The sequence below is a fragment of the Poecilia latipinna genome, unplaced genomic scaffold, assembly GCF_001443285.1.
Source record: "Poecilia latipinna isolate Pla-1442-1.1 unplaced genomic scaffold, P_latipinna-1.0 Scaffold2343, whole genome shotgun sequence".
NCBI lineage: Eukaryota > Metazoa > Chordata > Actinopteri > Cyprinodontiformes > Poeciliidae > Poecilia > Poecilia latipinna.
In genome coordinates, this window is record NW_015114959.1 from 127,571 (window position 1) to 146,457 (window position 18,887).

The 18,887-nt window shown below is 39.9% G+C and overlaps 1 protein-coding gene across 4 annotated transcripts in view; it reads left to right on the top strand.

Annotated features, from left to right (window-relative positions):
* Window positions 1-18,887, top strand: part of lrba (LPS-responsive vesicle trafficking, beach and anchor containing) — a 148,028-nt gene that overhangs the window by 107,052 nt on the left and 22,089 nt on the right. For 3 of the 4 annotated variants that reach the window (XM_015018934.1, XM_015018936.1, XM_015018938.1), the window contains one exon: window positions 7,786-7,952. In XM_015018934.1, coding sequence (XP_014874420.1) covers window positions 7,786-7,952 — 167 coding nt within the window. The remainder of the gene's footprint in view (window positions 1-7,785; window positions 7,953-18,887) is intronic. The other variant, XM_015018937.1, reaches the window with a different exon arrangement.

Consider the following 18,887-nt stretch of genomic DNA (forward strand, 5'->3'; position numbering starts at 1 on the left):
CGAGGCTTTGTCTGTGTTTTGCATCATGTTCTTTTCCGCGTTCTTATCCGTACTTGGCCTGTGTTGAACCTTTTCTACTGTTTAGTTGGAGTAGGAAATCCTACTGGGTATTTTTGGTTTAGTTTCTAGTGCCGGTGTCTTGGTACACTTAAAATACGACAAAACTATTCAGCAAGTAATAGGAGCTCGTTTTAAGTCAATAATTCTTTCATTTTGATGAAATATTTTTGGCTATAAGTAAAATAATCTGCCAGTGGAAGGAGATGACATTTTGGTTTATTATATAGGCAAAATGTCTTGTAGCTTTTAACTAGAGATGCATCCATCCAATATTAATATCTGTATCAATCCCAATACCGACAAAAATTCCAGATTGGGTATCAGTGACAATGTGTCTGATCCATGAGCAGATCTATTCAGTCTTATTCTATGCTTTGCTTTTGAGCGACATCAGGATTTTTTTTTTTTTTACTTCATATCTAGATTTCCTGATTACATTTTCTGAACCATTTGAGGTTTATTGCAGCTTATTTATTTATTTATTTATTTTACATTTTTGACCAACTTCAACCTCTTGTTTTTGTCAGTTCCAGTTTCTGCTGTTCTACTTCCTAATATCACTGTCTGAACAGATTAAAGTTGTTTTTACATGTTATTCAAGCTTGTGAGGCTGTTGGTGTATTTACGTGTGCTGTACCGGTGCAGTTATCAAATAAATGAGTAACTCAGTACATTTATGTCTGCGCTTAAAAAGTAAACTTAAGTCAAGTCAGCTCTGCTTTCCTGTACTGGATCAGTATCATCTGATAATAAACCTCAGGTGTAGCAATCGGATTGTGCATCCCTAGTTATTTTTCATGAATACTAAGGAATAATCGACTTAACCAGGCTTCTATATCTTGCTGAAAAGTTACTTGTAAGTTACTTTTCTCTTATTTCAAGTGTTCTAAGACATTTGCACTAGAAACTAGACCAAACATACTTCGTCAGGTTTTGTTTTTGACTCTGTTGCAGCCTACATTCTCTGCTGCAGCTCTGTAATGTCACTTTAATTCCTCCGTCAGTCTATTTGTCATTTGCAGAAGATGATTCTCATTGTTTTTTTTTGTTTTTTTTTGTGATGCCTGACCTTCAAACACAGCTCGAGTTATTTTGCAAAAAGTGGCACTGCAGACAAACGTAGCGACAGGAGGGCGCGGTCCTGCAGAGACGGGGAGGTTTCCTACGCAGCGAAGATGAAGAGGCCTGCAGCCGCGCATGGTGACCGGTCCATTACAGATGGACCAGACGGGAGGAGGAGGGAGTCGCTTTGATAAGTGTAGTGGCTGCGTTAACCTTGATGGCCACTAGCATCGGGGGCTGTTGCCAGCAGAAGGGATATGTTTCAACTGGATTAGATTTTTTTTTCCTTCTGACACAAGAGAAGGAAAAAAAAAAATCAATACTTGGGGAGCACTGGATGACAGGGGCATCATTTCAGAATTGAAGTAGCTGTCAGACATTGTCATTTGCTGACTTTTGTTCGCCATTGTACTTTTAAGCCCTCATTTTTCTCCCCCTCCCCTCCCTTTCACTCGCATCTTCCCTGAGCCCATTGTCTGAATTCCCCCGGTGACGTTTTATGTTGCAATTTGAAAACTCGAGGGCAAGAGATCAAGTGCAAGAGAAGCTCTCTGAAACCAATTGGACTTGTTCAGAATGTACTTTTGCTTAGCGACCACCCCCCAACCCAAACCCCCATCCTCCTTTCTCATTTCGTCCTCTTGTCTCCCCAGACCTCCATTGTGCTCCGGGAGGAATTTATTTGTTCTGCATTTGCATTCTCTGATACTAGACAAGGACAAGCGTGATGGGTCGCCTTCTTCTGGACGCGTTCTCTGCCTGTTTGTAAATGAAACCCTTGGGGAGTGCTTGTCGACGGACGGGAGAAATGGGAGAGCCTGGTAGAGCGATAGGCGAACCTCTGAAAGCTTCTAGCCCAGATGCGCCACCATTGTCAGGAGCAAGTCGAGCACTTTAATAACGCCTCTGCTGTTTTCCTTCTTCCTCCCACTTTTAGACGCTCAGACATCCACTCCGTCAGGGTTGTGGCGCAGTAATTCCTCTAGACCTTTTTCTGTCACTCTAATTCATAAACACAGGGCTGATATCTTGTAATGAGCTTCCTTCCTGTGGCCTGTTACACCGTTAACCCGCTCACATCACAGAGGAAAAGAGACGAGTTATCACATAACAAGTTCAGTATTAAACCCCAGATTTCATTTTTTCCTGTACTGATCCGTAGTTTTCAAAGTGTGGCAGAGCTATCTGCCTCTCAGAGAGAAAATCACCAATGCCCCTCTCATCACTAGCTCATTTTACATTACACATGTGAGGAAAAATTTGTAAATAAGAAACCCAATTAAAATTGCACCTGAATAAGCTCGTTCACATGACCTGCCGAGGCATCATCCTCCAACTACATCCTATGCTGTCTTGTTTTTCATGGTTTGCACCAGTGGCAACATCCAGTTGTTGACCATCTGATCCATACAGTGCAAAACAGTGTTTCCATTCCAGTTTGGCAATGGAAACACTGGGAAAAAAAAAACAAACAAAGAAAACAAATATAAACCTGATATTAGTGCCAAAACTTTGTATCAAACAAGTTGTTTTGAATTGGGCAGGTTTCTCTGAAGCACATTTATTGTCATTTATGTCAAATTTGCAACTTATAGTCAATGGAGACGCAGCTGCTGTTTGCAAAATCAGACAATGATGTGTTAGAAAAAACTCTGGACAGGAAAATATAAGCTATACTAAGCTAGCTGTATACCTAGCCTAAGCTAACTATACAGGCTATATAGTTAGCTAAAGCTAGCTATATAACTTAAGCTCACGTAGGCTAGCTAGCTATACAAAATAGCTAGTACAGTATTGAGAGGGATTCTGAAAGGTGTGTAAAATCCCTGTCCTGATAGTTGTCTAGTTTCTCCCTGTACCAGGTAGCTTTTTCTCATCAAGTTATAATCAGTTCTATAATTCCCCTGGTCTGCTGCTGGCCTCTGCTCTCATGTCTCCCGCCTGACTTTGCTCTTTCAATTGTGACAAATAAAGGTTTATTTATGTGAAAAGCAATATTGAGCACAATTTACATACTGCAGCTATAATCCTTGAGATGATTATTGTTCCCTCCTCTCTCCAGTCACCTCATTTCCTCTTCAAAACTCCACAACACATATTTGTTTAATTTTTTTTTAACCTCAAATGAATTGTGGGAGACGCGACTGGGGCGTAAGTGACTCGATTAATGCCAGTCATTATAATTTTGTCTTCACTGAGCTGTCTCCCACAGTAGAGTGGGCTTCCGCGCAGCAGCACGACCCTGTCAGCCAGGCTGTGTAATGGGAGGTGCTGCCCGTGATTACAGTGTCGTAAGTCATAATGGTCCCGCTTGCCAGCAAGTTGTGCCCTTGTGGCTGTCTGCTTAGCAAGCTGACAGAGCGAGTCCCACCACCCGGCCGCCTCTGCTGCAGCTGACTAACATGGACAACTTAAAAGCTTTTTTTGTTTTAGATTTTTAGGTTTGGTTTTGAAATATGTGCCGAGAACTTCTAAATATTTTTTGAGCTTATTAAAAAGTAAATATAAAATTTAATTGCACGTGTAGGCTTTTCACGATAACAAATTTTGTCGCAGAATTTATCGCGATAAATGACAATATTGTTGGTTTGAGACCATTTCCGATGAATATATTGGTAATGGCAGAATAATGCATGAATATCCTCATATTTTAAGATCATTATCCTTTAATTTCTAACGAACATTTCTCACTATAACTAGAAGACATTTTAGATATCCAAAATATATGAAGAACAGAAACAACAAATAAATGTAAACTGTAGTTTGTAAGCAACATTGTCCCTCAACAAAAGCAGCTGGTTGAGGCCGATGCATTAGACTGAAGATTTTTGTCATCCAGTATTTAAAAAAAAAGGTAAGAAAAACAAAATTATGCAAAATGAAATTATCTTGCTTGTTTTAGACTTTCTTTTCTGTCATTGCACAAAGACACAAGAGTGAATCTGACAGCAAAATGTCATTGCTTGGCAACCGGAGTACACACAAAAAATGCTGAAAAACTTTGTGACTATAAATACTGTACAGTGTTAGACATGCAGGTAAACGATAAAATAAAACACAAAATACCAAAATATTTTGAATAAATATTATACAAATAATATATTGCTAAATGTATATTAAGGCCCCAATTAAATCACTATTGAACTGAGAGAGTCTGAGCCTGTTTTCATTCATCATGTGACTAATTGCTTTATTACTTATGGCGAGTTTCTAACTATTTCTACTTTGCACAGCGTTCCAACAATTAAATGACCAGTTCCGTTTAAAAGCCCAATCACACACACAAAAAAATATATTTTACACTGGGTTATTAATTTAGTGAGCCTTTAGTAGAGGAGAACGCAGCATCAAGTATTTTGTGTTTTATTACATCTTTCATATTAACATGACACAATAAGTCCTTCATTAAACCCACATCAACGGAGTGACCCCTGGCAGCAATGCTGACTTGTCCTTTCCACTTACAGAGGAAACCCAGCTTAGCGTTTTAATGGCACGGCTCATACATTCAGCTTCTCTGGTTGTTGTTTTAGGCCGCCGTCTTCTGGATTTGGCGTTTTTTGTCCCGTGGTTGACTCTGGCTTTTGGATATGACCGAAGCTCATTACGGCGTGGAGGGCTTGGCTGTTTGGGCAGGTGATGAAGTGTTTGTTTATGGTTATGAGTTTGAACCCGGCACCGTTGATTAGTGCTGCAGACCTTGCATGTTTCAGGCAGCCACAGATGGAAATGGACTCTGCTTCAGGTCTCCGGATGAATTTGCATCAGTGTTATGAAACCCGATCAGTCATAGCTGCTTGTTTTCAACTGCGTGGTCTGTTGTGATACTGGAATATTTTTTCTGCTGTTCTCAGTCTGGAATTTGATGCAAGGATCTTCCAGATCTGGGAAAGTCTTAAAGCAGCATGGAAATATAGGAAGCACTTTATTATAACTATACCTTATTTAGCCTAATTTAACCATTAATAATTAACCTTGAAAACATCAATTAAGGATGATTTAAACTAACACATTTATTAATGCTTTTCCCATAAAAATACAGATTCTGTTCCCTCAATTTAATAAGTTCCATAATCAAGTTACGAGCACGTCGTCTTACCACACTTAACACAGATCATAACTGCAAGATAATGGAGTACGTGTCAAACTCGAGGCCTGGGGGCCAAATCTGGCCCACCGTAGCTTTTTGTGTGACCCTCAAGACTCCAGGTTCCAAATTATATCAGCCAGTCCTCCCAGTTTCCTGTGATTGTTGAAACTCATGTATAAATCAACAGATTCCCATGTTTTTTTTTTTCCTCACTACTACATAACTGCAACTTTTCCACAAAAATGGTCAAAAACCATTGGGTTTAATGGACCACTAACTGCCTCCTGTAGGGGACAGTGTTTTGTATTTTACAGCTCCGCTGCCTCAGCCTTATTTGATGTCAAGGTATTGGTTGGTCCGTAATCGATGTGCCAGTTAACAAAGTAGCACTTAACGTCATATTTAAATGTAAATATTGAAAATATTTCTAAATTAGCTCCAAAAGGTTTGTGGGTTTGTTGCCCAAAAGAAATAAAAAATAAGTTCCTAGAGGAACTGAACAAAGTGAAAATGTTTAATTTTAAGAACTACTTAAAATGCAAAGACAGCTGTTTGCTAATATTTTAATAGGTTGTTAACGGGTTTTATCGATACATTCCTGCACCACCGGCCCTTTAAGAACATTCAGGATCTTGTTTTGGCCCAAAACAAAAATGAGTTTGACATCCCCATAGTGGAGCGAGAATCAGGTCTCAGATGAAGATATTTAAAGCTTATAGACGGAGCCTGGATACAATCTCATCCATTTTTAATATACTAATAATAAATACACATCAAAAAGCACATCATACATTACTCATACAGTTCATAATAACTAAATATGCCCAAAACTATTCTACATAATGTGTGTATATGTTAGTACATTCATTTGAACATTTGCAATCAGGAATAAACACTCAGATGTTGGTTTTAGTCATTGTGGGTAAGACATTTATAAATGTGTTCATTTCTACGTTATTATAACGTGCTGCTGAAATGTAATTGACAGACTTTTCTTCCATTGTCCGTCCGTTCCAAGTGATGGTTTGTGGGAGGTTCTTTGTTCTCTAGAATCATCTGCAGTAAACATACACAAAACTTCATTATTAACACCGAGTACAATTTAAAAAGTCTGTAATAAATGACAAATATGTAGGAACCCGGCAGCACCAAACACACACAGCCTCATGTTTAAAGTTCCAAGCGCTCGCTCCATCGTCTTCCTCCTGTACGCTGCTCATTTAGCCGTTTCCCAGTTCATCACGCCGGAAGGTCAGGACCCACTTTAATGTCACGTAAAGAGACATAGATTGATAATTAAAGGCACACAGCCTCTAAAGCAGCCCCCTGTAATGTGATTTATGCCTATGGATTTCCTGTCAGATCTGAAATGTTGGCTCTAAAATGGAAGAGAAGGGCCTATTATAAAATGATTTACTGAGTTTTTTTTTTTTTTTTTAAGTATGGGATGTTCTCCTCAGCTGTGCTTCTTCATTTCTAGATGCTGTATCGCTGCCAGGAAAGCAAACATCTTAAAGGGGCAGTGTTTTGTAAAATTGACTTTTTCAGCTTTACATTGTGTTACATTATCCAATCATCAAAAACATACCTGGAGTTATTCTTTAATGCTTTCATGCATGTTTTAGAAATCCTTTAATTTTCCATGGCAATCATTCACCCCTCTGCTGCTACTCCCCCACTCAGCTCCTTCAGACTAGCCAGCAGCAATTAGCAAACACCTGGTGGAACTGAGCTCATTATAGGAGCTACTTCTTAGTGAAACGCAGGTAAAAACTTTATTAGGGGTTAATAGAGGAGCCATGTTGTGATGACTTCCTGAAGGCGGAGTTTCAGAAAGAGCAGGAGCTTCTTAAAGAGGCAGAGGTCCAATTTCAAGGTGTTAAATTGCAAAGTCAGATTTCTTTTGTTGTATTTGATATTTACAGCATTTTTATAACTGAAGGTAACATAGTTACTTGATTGTGCTATCAGGTGGCACTATGTGCCTGGAAAATACATAATACCACCCCTTTAAAGTTATTCTGATGAAGGCAGAGACACAAAATAGCACTACAGTAAGGGTTAAATGGCTGTTCAGGGTTCTTTGGTCAGATTTCTCATAAGAAAATGTAAAATGCGAACACAGTATGACTGGGTGGAGCTTTGGGTCAGCCACAAGCACTGGATGAATAGGAGGCTAAAAAACTGTCTCTGAAGTAGTTGTGAGTTTGTTTATAAGATGATAGCTATTCATTTCAGGAGGTGTTGCTGCAGAGTTCAAAGGCTTGTTCTGATAACGTATTCTGACAGAGAAAAATGGCCACCCTGTGTTCTGTGGTACCGTGTGCTGGAGGGCATTAGAAAATGCATGTCCACTGTTATTAATCAACATGACACAAGGGAAGAAATGACCCGCATGCTTTCCGTTTATTCAGAAGAGACCCTGCGAGTCTCATATCTCTACTCTGGTCTGCACCTGTGTGTGTAGCTACAGATTTTATATTTTAGAACGCTAAGAAAGGGCATTCCTTTGAAAAATTTGGGCAAAATATGACTTAATTTGCTCTATGATTTGTTTTTCCCTTCCCTTGCAGTCGAACTGCGCCCAGTACGCAGCAGAGAAGCGAGATGAGGAGAAAATGTGCGACCACTTGATCAGAGCCGCCAAGTTCCGCGACCACATGACCTCCACTCAGCTCATCCAGAAGATCGTCAACATTCTGACTGACAAACACGGAGCCTGGGGAAGTTCGTCAGTCAGGTAAGAGCGAAACTGGAACAATAACCCGACATTAAAAAAGAAACACATTCTGCTGCTGCCATAAGGCCCCCATCTGGAAGGAGGATTTAAAGGGCTTGTCTTTTCATTTTCACATCCTTTTCTTTTCAACTCTGTGGGGGACCATAGATACACTGATCAAATATTAATATCTGTATCTGTGATAATATTGAAAAAAGTTCTATATTGGGCCTGAAATGCCAAAAGTACAGCCAAAGTGATTAATCGTGTCAAATTGATTAATGAAATAATCATTAACTAATGTGGTAATCAATTAATTGTTAACTGGATTATACAGACTCAAAATAAGGTCAATTGCTGAAGGAACAACATAGTCAGAGCAGTAACTAAGCCAAAACTGAAGAAAAATATGTACAATTTATATTTAAGATGAGGAAAACGTTGATCTGTTAATTTGTTCTGCCAAAGCTCTTCAGGTGAAAAAAGTTTAGATTCATGCTTACAAATTCTGTAGCATCTTTTGCTAATCATTTATTAATCAGTGAATCAAAAAATAATCATCAGATCAGCCTTATGCTGCATTGATCCAGCAGACAGGCTGAGCTTTTCACATGTTGATGATAGAAGTATTTGTTTCGCTGATGATGAATCCTTTGCTATGAATGATCAGAAGTTCACTAAAGGAATGCTGTCATGGCATCCAAGGCAATAAAATGTTTATCTTCTTACTTGTAAAATGATTTTAATTATTTGTTTATTTGCATCTATTAATGTTGTATAGAAAGGTTTAAATGAAAAATCTTCAGCATATATACCACTATTCTGTATTTGATTAAGCGATTAATCATCAGAATAAGCGATGACTAAAATAATCTTTAGTTGCAAACCTACGTAAAATAATAATAAAAAAATACTGGGAACTTTTATAGCAATTGAAGTTAACATAGTTACTTGATTGTGCTCTAAATAGAAAACACCTAGCACCGCCCCTTTAATGTCCCGTTTTACCAGTCAAACTTAAAACTGTTGCTGTGTTTCCAAAAGGTTTGTTTAAAATGATGTTTTCTGGCTCTGAGGAGCCAATAGCAACAAAAAAGTATCGTACATAAAACCTCCTTAAAAATAATCATTTGGGAAGAAAACAAAAAACTGCACCTGTTTTCATTTTGTTTCATACAATAAAATCTTCCACCGTTTCCCACATATACCTTCAACAGTCGCAGCTTTTTTTTTTTTTTTTTTTTTTTTTTTTTAAAAAACCCCCGAAATTATTAAAGGTGAACCAGCTGTCGGCCCGCGCGCTGAATGATGCATTGGCCTGAGAGAGACATGAAAAGCCATGTGAACAAGGCGGGCTCCCATTAAGAACAGAGGGAACCTTATCCGCTGTTTGTTTGGCCAAATGGGCAGCAGAATCCAATGCAGCTATTCCCTAATGATGGCTGTTTGTGCAGGTAGTGTGTAATGGCTGAGCTGCAGACGGCTGCTGGCTCATGCTTGTTAGGCCGAGCCGAGTCTCCAGAGACTCGTCTGGCGGGGCTTAGCTTGCCGTCGGAGCAGGAAGACTATCTGTGACCGCCTTTTGCTTTTCTTTTTTTTCTTTATCTTATTTTTTTTTCCTCCTGTAGCGGTCCGCGGTGAGCTGTCCATCCAGTGCTTTCCTTCTTGACTGGATCTCCCTTTGTCTTTGCTTTCTCTCCGTTTCTTCATGTATGCTCACATAACACGCTTCCATTTAGTATGGATATTGTGTTCTACGAGCCGCCGCTGCCGCCGCGCTATTGATGGCTTTCCTAATGGCTGCCGATAGGTGCAGGGAGCCACTGGCACTGGGCCTCGGAGCGCAGCCCTCTTTTAATAAATCACAATCAGTCCTGTGCCATTACATCAATATTTTTGGTCAATTACTGTGAAGGTCAGGTGGGTGCAGCTTTGCACTATAAAAGCTTGTGGTATGCAGACGCAAGAGAAACATCTGGTGCTGCAAACGCAACAAACACAAACTAAGAATGGGTTATAGGGAAACCAGCTCTCCACACCTGGATACCTGCAGGCATTGCAGGAATTCATTCGCTCTAATGCAACATCTGCACCTTCAGATCCACACAAAGAAACACACACAGCTTCTTCCCAGCTGTGAAATTGAAAAGCACCAACACATGCAAGGCAACATGATGGTGTCCTTTCGCAGCCGAGGCGTAAAGCCTCCCCCTCCTCCGCTTCGCGCCGTAAAAATGTATTCCCCAAAGTTTCCGTTTAATAAAGAATCCGAAAATGAAAATATTATTTTCCTGGCTGATGGGAATTGTTGTTTAGCTCACGGCAGGCATCTAATATCTTCTGACACAGTGTGTGACCTGCCTGAACGCAATTGGTGTGTTCATCATATCCAGCTTAGCGGGGCTTGGTTCTCTGGAGAACAGAGGTGTTTGGTGATTTTTTTCTTTCTTTTTTTTTGTTCTCCTTTGGACGGCCGTTCGCTGCTTGTCTGCAGTTCTCTCTTTCTTTATCCTCTGTCACAACAAGCCAGTCATTTTCCTTCCCTTCTTGTCGTTTAGACTTTGCCTCTCTATCTGCTTCTGTTTCATTGTTGGATTTTCTTTATTCCCGTCATTTTGATGCTTTGTTTGGTTTCACCTCTTCCCAAAACACTGACAGATCCACAACAAAGGCATCACTAGTTGAGCATATAATTGCACAAATTGGAATTGTGGAAATAAATTGGCTTAATGGCTTAATTTTGAAGAAAAACTTTTCGACAAAACGTCTTTGTGCTGGGATGAGGTTTTTCAGCTTTATTGAAATGTGTGTATTTTGAAAAACTGTAGTGGAAACACTTTTTTGCATCACGTGTCGCATGATCAACAACCGGATTTTACTACTGTTAGAAAAGGTGAAGAAAATGACAGGAAGTAGTAGCAGGGTTATGGTACAACACGTTTTTGAATTAATTATAGTGTGAACAAACTTATTCCCATGTGACTTTAAATTTCAACAATCCTTATTTGTCCCCCAAGCCCTGACAAAACGCTGCACAATTCAACACCATGCTGCTAGCGCTTCACAAGGAAGGGCGCTGCCCACCACAAATAATGATCCAGGCAGAACACGATGCGCTACATAATAAAACATAATTTAACGAAGCTTCGAGGCAGATAAATTTTACTCGAGAAATTTTAATAATCAAGGTACTCGAATCATTCTAGGAGTTTTCTGACTCTGCAGGCCTGAAGTCGTCGTTTCGCTTCACCTTCTGCTGCTCGTCGACTGGATTTTACTTTTGGCCTGAAAACAAATGCATGCCACACTTTTCAGATTTGTATTTGTAGTTAATAATATAACCGTGAATCCTTTTCATTAACAATGCTGCATTAGCGTATTGACCATATACATGTGCAATTTAAATTTGTTTAATGGAAACAGGACCGTTTTGAAAAAAAACTTGCTTTTCAGTAAAAAGTAGGCAGAGGTGTTTTTTTTTTTTTTTTTTTCCCCCACCCGAATAAAAATTGGTTTTTTCCACAAATTTTCAATGGAAACACTCTTTTTACATCAGATGGGTCACATGATCAACAACTGGATGTTGCAACTGGCGCAAACCCTATAGAAGACAACAGGAAGTAGTCATAGGATGATGATGCAGGACATTTAGCATGTCTGGGTGTAGCACATGTGATTTTAATTGCTTTTCTTATTTAACTGAAATGCTGCAATTGCGAAATTGTGGGTGCTTTTTTTTTACATCAGTAGATCATCAAAAAAAAGTTTTGCGGATGTTTGTAATGAAAACACAGCTGCTGTTGCACAAATTCCCGATAAAATAGAAAAATGACAAAAATGAATATTCTATCAAGACACAGGACTTTTTCTATCTCATCACCAAACCCAGGAAAAAGAAACGGCCAGCAAACAACACTTGAACAGCCACACACACATACACGCACGCACGCACACGCACGCACACGTAACAACTGGCAGATATTTCATTTTCACTCCAACATTCTCCCCCTTCCTCCCGCTCGGGGCTCCGGTCCTCTGAGGACGCCGCCGGCTGCAGTGTTTATTTGGGTCAGGAATCATCTCATGTACATGACACCTGGACAAAGTTGACAGACAGAGAAAGGAGATGAGGGCAGATGATGGAGCACGCCAACTCGGTCCCAGCAGACACGCTCTGCTCTCGTCTTTCTTCCTCTTCTCACATCGCCTCTTTATTGCTTCCTAATGGGGCGGCTAACGTGCCGCAGAAGCCGGCTTTGCATGGAGAAATTGGGGAGTGTGATGTGATGGTAACGGCGGTGTTATTCCTGCAGTAGCTTTACGCCTTTATGGAAACATAATTCAGGTTGCAGACACCAGCAGCCTCCTTATTTCCAGTTTGTTCCACCTTCTGGTCTCCCTCCGCGCCTCCTTCCTTCCTTCCTCGGGTACGCAGCTCATTTTCTGCCCCCGTGCTGCTCTAATGGACACCTTTAGGCTAGAGGCTTCCCAGCCAAGGCACATCCATCTTTTGGCGTGTCACACTCCTGCCTGGCAAAAAATCTTTGTGATGTGCACTCCAATTTTTCTTCAGTAAATCAAATCTTCCTTCCTTCAGAGAGACGAATGCGTTCGGGTCGGAGCGTTGCAGAGAAAATCGATGTGGGCAAAATTGAAACAGTATGCCTCCGTATTGATCGGCGGGGAGGGATCGAAAAGCAACAGCTTTGTAACTGTTCAGCAGGACAGTCAGCTGACCTGTAATGGACAAACTATTGATATCAGCATTTCTCTTATCTTGTGCTTTGTCACTTTTTTTTTTTTTTACAAAGAAAAAAGGTTGATTCTTTCTGTTTAGCTAATGATGAAGAATAATGCCATAAATATCTGATAAAAACACTGAGGGGGAATTTTCTCATGCCTTTTCAGTTTCTACTTTAGCAGCGTTGCTCCATATAAAGGGATATTTCTCAAAGAAGATAGTTACACAATGAGACAGAGTGAGTAGCATTTTGTTTTCAGTTAAGTCCATTGAACTCTATCCTGCTAAACAAATTTCTAGGTTTGATAAATGTTCCTTATAGTGACATTTTATAGCACAGTCAAGTATCTGTTAACTTCAGTTGTAATGAAAATGTAACATATCAGATATAACAAATTGCAATTTAGTGCCTTGAAATTGGGCCTCTGTCTCTTTAAGAAGCTCTGACTCTTTCTGAAACTCCACCTTCAGGAAGTCCTCACAACATGGCTCCTTTATTAACCCAACATTTTTACCAATGTTTTACAGAGAAGTAGCTCCTATAATGTGTAGTTAATGAGCATAGTTTCACCAGGTGTTTGCTAATTGCTGCTGGCTAGTCTGAAGGAGCTGAGTGAGGTAGAGCTGCTCTGTGAGGCAGAAGCTTGGAAACTGCAGCTGTGAGGAGGAACTTCGTCTCCCAGGTGTTTTCACAGCTGAGTGGTTGTGATGGGAGAGTAAGACATTTTTCAAACAAGCATGAAAGAATCAAAGCAAAACTCCAAGTATGTTTTTGATAAAAGAATAAGATAAAATTTAAAAATGTTGATTTTACATAATACTGCTCCTTTTAACTGTTTTAACTATTTTACATTTCTTGTGTGCATTTTTCAATCCCTGAAAGATTGAATGGATTTGATATTCCCAGAGTTATTTTTATTCATAATCAGGATATAAATTGTGGAAAGGCACCAAACTGACCTTCTATTTCTATTTAACCAGAACAAAAGGGAAGAGTATATAAACAGTTTATAAATGAAAACCAGGAAATTGGTACACCCCTCTTTAGATCCTGATGTTTTCTCTCTCTACCATTATAACCCTCTAATTATTTACATTTTCATATCTAAACTAAATCCTTCACTTCTTTTAGTTAATCTATGCCTGAAAAACACCACCACCCAAAAAGCCGAAGTTAAAGACGCACTCATCACAATGTGGGGATTTCTGGCTTTTTTAAAATACTTACCTGCTTATACAAACATTTCCAGATTGCATTTTTTTCTAAGGATCTAGAACATCTAGACATCAAGACATCAGAGCAGCATTCCCAATGGAGTTTCTTGCCTTTCTATTAAGTTTTTAAGTTTTTTGACCAGCAGAGCCAACATCACACCAGGAGCTGCTGTAAGACGGGGTTTCTGTTGCAGTTTTGCACAATATACTAATTTTGAAAAATGTTTTTTTTTTTTAATTGTCAGGTTTTCTCAATTAAGTGAATTCATTTTAGTAATTTCAGTTTGCTCAATTTTAGCATCAATAGAAACGCAGTCAGAGATACCGAGAACAGCCGCATTAAATTCTCTTCACTCCAGTCAGGACCAACCGAGCTAAAACCCGGCTGATCCCAATCAATAACCGATTTCTCTGTGCATGGTCTGATACAATTGGTTCCCTCGTGGTCACATGAGCAAAACCATCCAACAAGTGTTTTAATATTTACTCACTTCTGGTTTCGGCTCAAACCCAAATGACGCCACGGGGCCGGGCGTGCTGCAGCGAGGCCGTTTGTGTCAAGTATTTTGCTATATTAATGATTGCATGAGAAGCTCGAGCAGCAAGAATAATTTCCACTTGTATCCTCCTGTTGCGGACTTAAATCAAAATTATGGTGCATAATATTGAAAGTAATGCATGTGCTAAAGTCGTGGTCTGCTCAGTGTCTGCGCCGGGCCCCGGGAGTGTTTTATGGACGTGCTGTACATTACGATTGCGCTGGTACTCTGGACTCGCAGCTGAAAAAGGAAATGGGACTCCAGCATGTCAGCGGAGAATATAACCATAGGAAGCAAGAGCATAACAGTTTAGGAAACACGGGCCGTCGGCTGTGCCGTGACACGTGGGGGAGAGGGGGATGAGGAGAAGGGAGAGGATGGATGACACGCAGCAGGAGAGGGGAAATGATCCGACTCAGAAGTATGAAGACGGGGAAGATGGCACTAAGACTTTAGTACAACTACTTTTTTATATACTGCTCAAAAAAATAAAGGGAACATTTCACTTTAATTTTGTGTGTGGCTCCAAATCCAGGCCTCCATTGGTTAATAAATTTGATTTCCATTGATGATGATTGTGTGATTTTGTTGTCAGCACATTCAACTTTGTACAGAACAAAGTATTCAATGAGAATATTTCATTCATTCAGATCTAGGATGTGTTATTTGAGTGTTCCCTTTATTTTTTTGAGCAGTGAATATTAAGTCTATTTTTGGTAAATTAACCACATTACAAAAAAAAAAATAAAGCAAAATAAAATACTACTTCTGTCAGAGAGTTGCACAGAACATTATTTAAAATGGTACAAACTTTTTTTTGTGTGTGTTGGCATGTAACCACTTTTACTTTTAAAGGGACAGTACTATTAATTTTCCTGATATGAGGTTCTATTTTATGTCGCATTCAAGTAATTGTTACCTTTAGTTGTTATAAAAATTTTTGTAAATATCAAATATGATTTTAAACAACTTAATTTAACATCTTGAAATTGGGGCTCTGTCTCTTTAAGAAACTCCTGCTCCTTCTAAAACTCTGCCTTGAGGAAGTCATCACAACATGACTCCTCTATTAACCCTTTAACAACGATTTTCCCAGTGTTTCACTGAGGAGTAGCTTCTATAATGTTTGCTAATTGCTGCTGGCTAGTCTGAAGGAGCTGAGTTGGGGAGTCACAGAAAAGGGTGGAAGCTTGGAAACTACAGCTTCATGAAGCTTTGTCCTTGAAGGCAGTACTTGGGCCATCCAGCATTTTTGCACAGCTGAATGGTTGCTACGGGAGACTAAAGGACGTTTTTGGTGAGGGAGTAACATTACAGTATGATCCGAAGCTCAAAAAGTTGATTTTTATGCTTTAAAAAGCAGTAATATACTGCTGTTAGAAGCGGAAGTGGATGAAATGTTCATAAAAGTGGAGGGAGTCAGAGATTCCACCGTCACTGAGGACATAGAGGGACAAGAAATGAACTTGCGAGTTTGCATAAACTCGGTCAGATTGTCTGTTGCTTCTAAATTAGATCATCCTCAAAATTAGCTCCATTTCTTTGACTGGAAGTGGTCTTTTGGTTTTCTTCTAAACACCAGCAGTCTAAACACAAACGTAGGTCGCCGTTCTGAGGCCGGGCAGCTGCGGCCGACTACCAAAAGGTTGTTTCCTCTGGTCCCCTCGCCGGCTACTTGAAAACCATTTAGCCGGAGCTCAAGTTGTGATCATCCATCTGCTTTTATGCAACCATAAACACAAACGGAGCATAAATGGGTCCCGGTCCCTTTCCCATCTCACAGACTTCTTGTGCACCAGAGTCCTTGAATGGGTTTCATGCACACCCCTCCGGGTCATTCATCATTCACTTTGACGTGCGTCTGGGACTAGAAAAAGTTGTGACTCGAACAAAAAGGATGTTCTTTAAATCTCCGGGGAGACCATCCCAAGTTTGACAGATGTGCGTTCCATGGGGTCCATAAAATAACATGCCACAAGGGCCCCACCATGCGGTCTGGCTCATGGCTATGAATTAGAATATAGCCTCAATGATAACATTTACATCCACTGTATATACAGTACGGTGGCGGGGCCTGCGAGGAATAGCAACAAAGTGTCACAGCGAAACATATTAACAGTTGATGATGTCCATATGTTAACACGGCTAAGTGTTGCAGCATATTCTGAGATTTAAAAAATGACTCTTGGCAGCCAATTTTTAAAATGACTGTGAAGGGAAAGTGGTTCATTTGAGGTTGGATCTTTTAATCCTCACAGAAGCAGCGGCTTGTAGGCTTTATTTGATGCATAAATTTAAATTCTTAAGAAGAAGAAGACCTGAGTCTGCTACGTATATTGGTGGTGTAATAAAAGGTCGAAACAATAATTCAAGTAAAAGAACCAGACTGAGCAACATTGGCCTCTGTGGTCGAGTTCCAAGACCAGAAAAGATCTCAAAGCTTTGTTGATGTTCTGCTAATGTGGATAAAACACAATTTTGAAATTGTGTTTTTATTTTTTGTTAAATAAGAAAGGCAATGAAAATTTCATGTTAAGTTTAATGAGATAAATTATAAAAAAAAAATAAAAAAAAAACGTGCTGCGACATAATCCTCCTACTTCCTGCTGTCTTTGTGGTTTGCGACAGTAGTAATATCTGGTTGTTGCTCATGTGACTCATGAAGTGCGAAAAAAAGCATTTCCATTTCAGTTTTGCAAAAGAAATCAATTTCCTAACAGGTTATCGACAAACAGGAGGTTTTTCAAAGTTTCATCAGAAAACCTTCATTGGGCAGTATCATGTTTTTTTTTTGTTTGTTTTGTTTTTTTAGCTTTACATCATGTTTTGATTATCTCAAATCAAAAACATACCTGGAATGTTGCCTTGACTCTTTCATGCATGTTTGAGAAATCTTTTAATCTCCATGGCAACCAGTCAGCTGCACAGACGCCTTGATGGACCTAGCCCCGCCTTCAAGACGAAGCTGCTCCTCAGAGTTGCAGTTTAAAAGCTGCTGCCTCAGAGTATCCCTCCTCTGCGACTCCCCCATTCAGCTCCTTCAGACTAGCCAGCAGCAATTAGCAAACACCACCTGATGGAACTGCATATCTGCTGAGCTCATTATTGGAGCGACTTCTTAGAGCATTGCTGGTAAAACATTATTACAAGGTTAATAGAGGAGCCATGTTATGATGACTTCCTGAAGGTGGAGTTTCAGAAAAAGCAAGGATTTTTAAAGAGACAGAGACCCAATTTCAAAGTGTTCAGTTAAAGTAAATTTTTAAAGTCATATCTGATATTTATAGTATTTTTAGAATTATTATAAAAATACTATAGTTACTTTATTATTCCATAAAATGCCCTTTTTGTGCCTGGAAAATACATAATACTGCCCTTTTACAGTCCAAATATCAGTTCATGACAGTTTTGGAGAGGCCTAGTCAAAGCCAAATCAGAGATTCAGGTTGTTATGCTCAGACTAGCTTACGCAGATATAATTTTTTTTTAAAGATCTGAAACTTACATTTTTAAAACATCAAGAACGGCATGAATCTCTAAAGAAGCACATCGTTCTCCCAGAACCTCCAGTCTGTTGTAGCTTTGTGTCCTTGCTTCCTGTTATCCATTGGTCCGTTCTCCTCTCCATTACACCTGGAGTTGTAACGGAACGTTGGTGATGAAGCATGGAAGCACGCCTCTCATCCCAAAAAAAAGAGAGAAAAAGACCAATTACACCATCACACCTCCGCGCCTCGCCTCTTCACCGCCAGCCGGGATCCTGCTGCTACTATCAGATTTATGAGTTTCATATTGCCTTAAAGTATATGGCTCGGTGGAACAAGGTCACGATAAAGGGTTGCTGATCAATATCTGAATGAAAAGCCGTTTGGGAAGTTTTTAGAGCTCTTTTTTCTCTTCTCTTTCTCCTTTCCGCCTGGATGCAATATGTGGCCGGTATCGATTGTTCAGGGCCAGTAGTTAGTCAAAGGCTATCTCCTTTGACTAACCCCTTTGCAGCATGTCAGCGCCCCCCTCTCCTCCCTCTTGATAGATTGGTATGCTTCCAGCCACTGTAATTACACCATGAGACCAGCAGGTCATTTATTTTGCTACTTTCAACATTACGGGGAAAAAAAAAAGAAAAGAGAAAAAGGGGGTGCGGAGGGAATCACCTTTATCTTTAGAACCCAGCACTCTGTTCTGCAGCTAATGCAGAAAAGTCCACACAGAAGAGTCACATGATCATCACATTGTGATGATCGTCTTTTCGTTGTTCATCTTCAGCTTGTGTTCTGGGTTTGCTTTAGATGGACCCGTCTGTGTGTTTGGGTTCAGGTTCAGCTCCAAGTGTAGAAAGCCGGATCAGAAGAAGTTCAAGTTTAGCCTTAAAAACAGTTGCTAAATAAAATCAAATCCCCTCCCCCCCCCCCCCTTTTTTTTTTTTTTTTAACACCCCCCCCCCCCCCCCCCCCCCCCACA